This window comes from Aplysia californica, unplaced genomic scaffold (genome assembly GCF_000002075.1).
Source record: "Aplysia californica isolate F4 #8 unplaced genomic scaffold, AplCal3.0 scaffold00714, whole genome shotgun sequence".
Taxonomy (NCBI): Eukaryota; Metazoa; Mollusca; class Gastropoda; order Aplysiida; family Aplysiidae; genus Aplysia; species Aplysia californica.
Genome location: NW_004797984.1, coordinates 148823 through 155559, shown reverse-complemented (window position 1 = coordinate 155559; position 6737 = coordinate 148823). Strand labels below are relative to the sequence as shown.

General features: G+C 38.3%; 1 protein-coding gene across 1 annotated transcript in view; it reads left to right on the top strand.

Moving 5' to 3' along the window:
• Positions 1-6737, top strand: part of LOC101846380 (sodium-dependent neutral amino acid transporter B(0)AT3-like) — a 75422-nt gene that overhangs the window by 55140 nt on the left and 13545 nt on the right. The window contains exons 6-9 of the mRNA XM_005108734.3: positions 2446-2529; positions 3902-4063; positions 5549-5659; positions 6338-6539. Coding sequence (XP_005108791.1) covers positions 2446-2529; positions 3902-4063; positions 5549-5659; positions 6338-6539 — 559 coding nt within the window. The remainder of the gene's footprint in view (positions 1-2445; positions 2530-3901; positions 4064-5548; positions 5660-6337; positions 6540-6737) is intronic.

The window sequence follows — 6737 nt, the reverse complement described above, 5'->3', positions numbered from 1 at the left end:
CGTGTGTGTGTGTGTGTGTGTGTGTGTGTGTGTGTGTGTGTGTGCATGTGTGTGTGTGCATGTGCGTGTGTTTGTGTGTGTGTGTGTGTCTGAGCATGTGTGTGTTTAACACCAGCTCTATACATTTTTTTTCGACCGTCAACTTCATAAGGAAACGTTCAGTTCAACAAGTTTTGTCATTTTTCGTAAATGTGTTGAAAAAGGTGGAAATCGGGGAATTCGGGATTTTCTTTTTTTCCAGGAAATTCTTTAAAAGGAATGCATAATGTAGGTTCGGGCCCTGGCTCCAAGCAAAACAGCCAAATATTGTAACTGGCTGTAATACATCAATAGCTTTTGTGTAACTGCAACAATGGCCTATCAAACAAGGCACATAGCTAATAAAACAAAATTTGGGGTTATAATCAATGCGTAAGTCTGAACTAAATGTATGCATTGGGAATTTAAAACAAAGTAGACGGAGGCAGAGGAAGGGGGGTGGGGAGGGGAGGGGATAAAAAAAAAAACCATACCCTTGAAGTTATGCGTCAAGACATGTCGATGAAAGATAGAGGGAAGGCGCTTTCTGAACAGAGCTCTCTGGAAATAATAATTGATCTCCGAAAACAAATTTAACATTCACGATAAATTTCTGCCAATATTCATTTAATTTTACTTTCATTGTTTCGCGCTTCGTGGTTCTATTATGCATTTATTTCCAGGATCAGAAATTCCTTTAATCCCCAATGTGAAATACAAATTTAACAAATGATAATTGGTATTTCTTCCTTCCTTCCTTCTCTCTCTCTCTCTCTCTCTCTCTCTCTCTCTCTCTCTCTCTCTCCCCCTATCCTTCCCAGAATGTTTTGGGTTTTGCCATATCAACAGCAGACTTGTGTTCGATTCCCACGTCGGGTAATTCCGACATGAAAAATATGCGTTAGCAAGCGATAGTAAATATACACTCACTTTCCCTAGAATCAAATATTCTAAAACATCTTTCAGGGTTATGCTACTTTGTTGAAGCATGTTGACATCACAACTGTCCATTCATTGTGGCGTCGGTGGCCTAGTGGTTAGGCTCTCGGACTCGCAACCGTAAGATCGTGGGTTCGAATCAAGTCAGGGGCCCGACGTTGTGTCCTTGGGAAAGGCACTTTGCACAAATTTTCCTCAATTCACCCAGTGGGGATGGGTACCCGGCTATAGACAGCGAAAGATCTTGTCAGTTTGTTAGTGTTTGAGCGCTTAATCAGCTGCTTGCACTGTATGCTTCCCGGGAAGCTGAGAATGTTTCGGTGTGTTCTTTGGTCTGCCTGGGTAATAATATAGTGTAAAGTGCATAGAGCCTGCTGTTGAGCGGGGATATGCGCTATATAAAGGCTATTTATTATTATTATTATTATTATTATTATTATTATTATTATTATTATTATTATTATTATTATTATTCAGTAATACATTGTACCAACAGGTTCTGTATCGGGCGGAAAAAAAAGAAAGAAAGAAAGAAAGAAAGAAAAAAAGAAAGAAAGAAAGAAAGAAAGAAAGAAAGAAAGAAAGAAAGAAAGAAAGAAAGAAAGAAAGAATACATTTTTAATGAAAATTTAAAATTATTCCATTTCTGTCCACCTCTGATACGGGCGGGCCTAGACTAGGAAAAACCTTTAACGCTATCCAAACCGGGGTCGAACCTGTCCATCCTTTGTCGAGGAGAAAAGTGGTCATATTAGACAGGTCATCTTAGACAACACCATTACAATAATATAGATCACAGGCGTGGGGAGGAGGGGTATTGAGCAGTGGCCGATGGTACAGGTGATTGTTTTAGAATTGAGGCCGTTGGAGCAAGTTTGACTGTATTCAAATTCAAAAACGGCTCCGTGGGATTCGAACTTAGGACTTAGGACTATAGCATATGAGCTCGCCCTTAAGAGTAGGCCTAATAAAAGCAAATTTCAAGAAAAACTCAGAGCTTATTTGTATGGGTAGAGCTTAATATATATGCAATCTTCTTCTTGTTATTATTATTATTATTAGTGTTAGTATTATTATTATTATTATTATTATTATTATTATTATTATTATTATTATTATTATTATTATTATTATTATTACTATTATCATTAATATTATTATCATCATTATTACTACTACTATTGCCGTTATTGTTATTGTTATTATTATTATTATTATTATTATTATTATTATTATTATTATTATTATTATTATTATTATTATTATTATCATTATTATTGTTATTATTATTATTATCACCATCATTATTATTATTCTTATTGTTGTTGTTGTTGTTATTATTTATCATCATCATCACTATTATTATTTCTTTTATCATTATTGCTATTAATAATATAATAATAAGTATTACTATTATTATTATTATTATTATTATTATTATTATTATTATTATTATTATTATTACTATCTTTGTTTTTCTACCGCCAGAGTTTCCAGAGTCCCCTGCCCTGGGCCGCGTGCCCGCACACATTTGGGGACAACGACTCTTACGTCATCGAGCCAGAGTGTGAGGTAAGGAACAGTGACACAGAACAACTGGTCACTTAAAACCTTGTTCTCTTCTTATTCTCTCTCTGTGTTTGCCATTTCTGTAGTTGCTTCTTCAGACCGACTGCTTACTGGAAGAGTCGGCCATACGCCATTTTGAAAAGTGACATAATATGACGCTCTGAACATATGCCGGCAATTGTAACTTCGTACTCATTTTTATATTCGGACACTGTCAAAATAAAAATCCCAACTTTATTCTGATCTTCTCCCGTCACCCAGCTGTTCAAATATTGCTATAAAATAACGTACAGAGAACAGGTAACTTCGAAAGTGGAAGAGCACAGAAAATGGAAGCAGGAAAGAAATGCCAAATTGAATACCAGGTTTAGATTTTATTATCAATTTGAATTTTGTCTTTCCATGCGTTTGGAATTGTTTATAAATCATTTTCCCCATTTTAGGAATCAGGTTTCTAAGTGAGGTTGTACAGCCTATTACATCTATGTGCTTGCCTCTGTTGGAAAAGTAGTTCGCTCCATCAATGAATTTTCAATGGTTTCCTGTGTGTACTGACCTCTAAGTGGATGAGAGAATACTCTGGTCTCTAAGTTAATGGTGACCTTCGAGCATTTGCTTATAAAGGAAAAATTGTTTGCTCTATGGAATATTATCAATAGTGATCTCTTTGTGCTTACGCTTTTTTTCGGCAAGTGTTTTACGGCGCTCACAACTGATTAAGGGCATATGAGTTCGATGGGTGCATTAAACATTTACAATTGGTAGGAAATTAAAAATTTTGCCCGAGTTGCGGCGAAAGCCTACTCTCATTAATTTCAGACCACCAAGGGATCTTTAACGTGTGCAACCTGCACACTTGAACTCCGAGAGTTTTTATCCTTGTCCAAGAAGGCTAGGTGTATATCTTACCTATGAGAAGATCAGGGGTGTGGCTGAAAGACAGCAGTAAGAAGGAGCCAAGGAGAAACAGCAGACAGGCTGTTGAAAGAGTCAGTAGCCCAGAGGAGGGGACAAAGGAGGCGAGGGGGTGGGGGCAGAAAGTGGAGACGAAAGCAGACGGCAGAACATATCTTGAGAGCAGGAAAGGGGGTAAAGGAGACAATTTTTTAAGAAAAAAAATTGTCCGTCATTTCCAAGATTCGAACCCGATACCTTTGAATGAGAGGCGAACACCTTAACCTCTAGGCCACGAGAGCCCCCGTGTTTACAGCTATCAGAAATGTATTGTGCTCTATAGAATATTATCAGTACGTCTATTCTATAAGAAAGGTATTTTGCTCTATAGAATATTATCAGAACGTCTATTCTATAAGAAAGGTATTTTATTCTATAATTAAATGATTAATGGTTACCACTGTGTGTATGCCTTTGTAAGAAAAGCAGTCCGCCCAGCTACTTCTGGTACCGCTCCACGCTGAACACGGCACCCACCATCGAGTCCATTCCGGAGTTCAACTGGAAGATCGCCTTAGGACTCCTCATGGCCTGGGTCATCGTGTTTCTCTGCATCCTTAAGGGCATTCAGACGACAGGGAAGGTCAGCCGCTGCTACTGGTTTACGATTTGTTTCTCTCTTTGCATGTTTGTTTGTTTATGTTGTGTTTTCGTCCTGTTGTTGTTATGCGTTTGTGAGTGTGTGTGTGTGTGTGTGTGTGTGTGTGTGTGTGTTTGTTTGTGTGTGTGTGTGTGTGTGTGTGTGTGTGTGTGTGTGTGTGTGTGTGTGTGTGTGTGTTTGTTGTGTTGGGGGGGTGGTACTTTGGTTTTGCTTTTTGTTATTTCTTCTTATCTTTTTTGGACGGGGGTTGGTGTGTTATTCAACTTTCATCGGCCCCTTTTCTGACACACGTTTGCCCTTCATCAAAGGACAAACTATGCAAACTTAATGGCATCATTTCTTTAGGAATTGGTATTGGGAAAAGGGTAACGTTTAGAAAGATTATTTTAAGGATTAACCTTTTATCTATTGACAGAACAATGCTTACAACCCTTTTTTGTGCGTTTGAAAGACAGCCCTCTTGGATACTAAATTAGGTCATTTCGACTTCAACACCTCAGCTCCCTTACAACCATGCCACTAAGAGTTGTTTCTAGAGTCAATATTACGTTAGCTTATGCCCTAACTAGTCCACAGACTGATCTGGAACATGGTTTATCTCCGGATGCTACATCAATATCCGATACAACAGTAGCAGAGATTTTTGCAAACTTTTCCAACCACTCCCAAGTTCCAGAAAGGCACATTGGAGATTCGAATCAGAGTCGTCAGTACCATGTCCCAACATGATACCAACTTTGCTACTGGGCTATAAGGGAAAAAAGGGGGGGCGGGTTAAAACATGAGGATTTGGATATTTCGAACAGAACACGAACTTTTCTTTTGCTTTATATTTGTAGTGGTTTCTGTGCATCTTGTTTTAGCTTTGCAGCGCCATAACATTGAAGAACAGGTTTTTTTGTACGTTGAGACTAACTGAAGACTATATGACTGGTCAATCAAATCAATATATTATGAGAGGTAGCGTGGTGGATTCAGGCTCTCGTCAAAATACTCAAAGTGAAGAAACTTGCATTTTTACGCAATATTGTGAATTTTTATCAATTTTTTGTTTTTTGGCTCAACACCTTTCATGCCATTTAAAAATAATTTCTGGGTGGAATTTTCTGAAAAGCGTTGATTAAAGGCACAAAAATGTAAATTTTCAGTTACCACGGACTCTTAAGCTAAGGAAATAACTAATCTTTGGCAACCATTTTCTCGCTAATTTTACCTCTGAAAACAGGTGACCCCCACCTCCTTCATTCTCTAATATCTCGACTTGTATTCAAGATAAAAGGATATTTTTTTCATCCAAAAAAAGACAAAAGACAAGCGAATTAGCTTTAAGATAACACCAATAACTCTACATGCCCAGAAATTGACGAGAGCCTGATTCCACCACGCTGCGTCACATGTTGTTCTGTATACGAGTGCATCAAGTGTAATGGGTTTTTTCGTTGTTGTTGTTGTTTTTTACCCCAAAAGGTGGTGTATGTGACAGCAACCTTCCCTTATCTTGTACTGGTGGCGTTTTTCTTCCGTGGCATCACGCTAGAAGGATTTGACAGAGGCCTTGAGCATCTCTTTGTTCCTGAGGTATGTTCCTACACTTGGTATGATGAATTGAGTAATAATAAATAATACATTTCATTTATATAGCGTATTTCCACAAAAAATTGCTCAATGCGCTGTGCAATAATACAAAGAACATATGAAGCGCACAGCTGTTTGTTTGATTTTAAAATTGTTCACATTTATTTACTAACTGGTTCACCCTTTTGTGGCCCTCTTTATAACCATGCTTTGTCATAGAATTAAGTGATACTTCTAATTATAACGGTTTCTCTGCTTTCAGGACAATATTACTAGGTATGCTTCAATATTGCATTCTATATCACTTTCTACGGTGGTATCTATGGTATAAAGAAGTCAAATCTTAAGTCGCAAAAACGGTTTTAGTTTCTTTGATTAGGTTTGATTTTTATAAGCCAGGACGGAATAAATCTTTACAGTTTTATTTTCATAATGACTTTGGTTTTACTTTTTGGGTTATTTTTTAACTGGCGTTTGTGATGTACCGGTTTGGCTTCTTGCTTTCTTTTCTGCAGTTTATTGTAGTTTGATTCCCTAATGAATCATTTTAACAAGTATTTCTGTTCTTCTGATAGAAAGCTGAATCCTAAAAACGAGTATCTAAATTGTGCCAATGAATTTGTAAACGTTTACGGCCATACTACAGTCATACAATGTATTGTTTTTATTTGTCGATATTAGTGGCACAGACTTCTGGATCCAGCTGTGTGGTTAGATGCGGCCACACAAATCTTCTATTCCTTCGGACTGGCGTTCGGTTGTCTTATAGCCCTGGCCTCCTACAACCCTGTGCGTAGTGACTTCCTCAGGGATACGCTTGTGGTGACGGTCTGCGACTTTCTCACCTCCATCTTCACAGCCGTCGTTGTCTTCTGTGTGCTTGGTGAGGAGAATGATGTGGTGTGGTGTGTTGTGGTGTGGGGAAGGGACCTTTGGTGTGGTGTGGTGCAAAGTGGTACAAAGTGCTGTGCTGTGCTGTGCTGTGCTGTGCTGTGCTGTGCTGTGCTGTGCTGTGCTGTGTGTGGGTGTGGGTGTGGGTGTGGGTGTGGGTGTGGATGTGGGTTTAGTTTGGTTGGTGTGT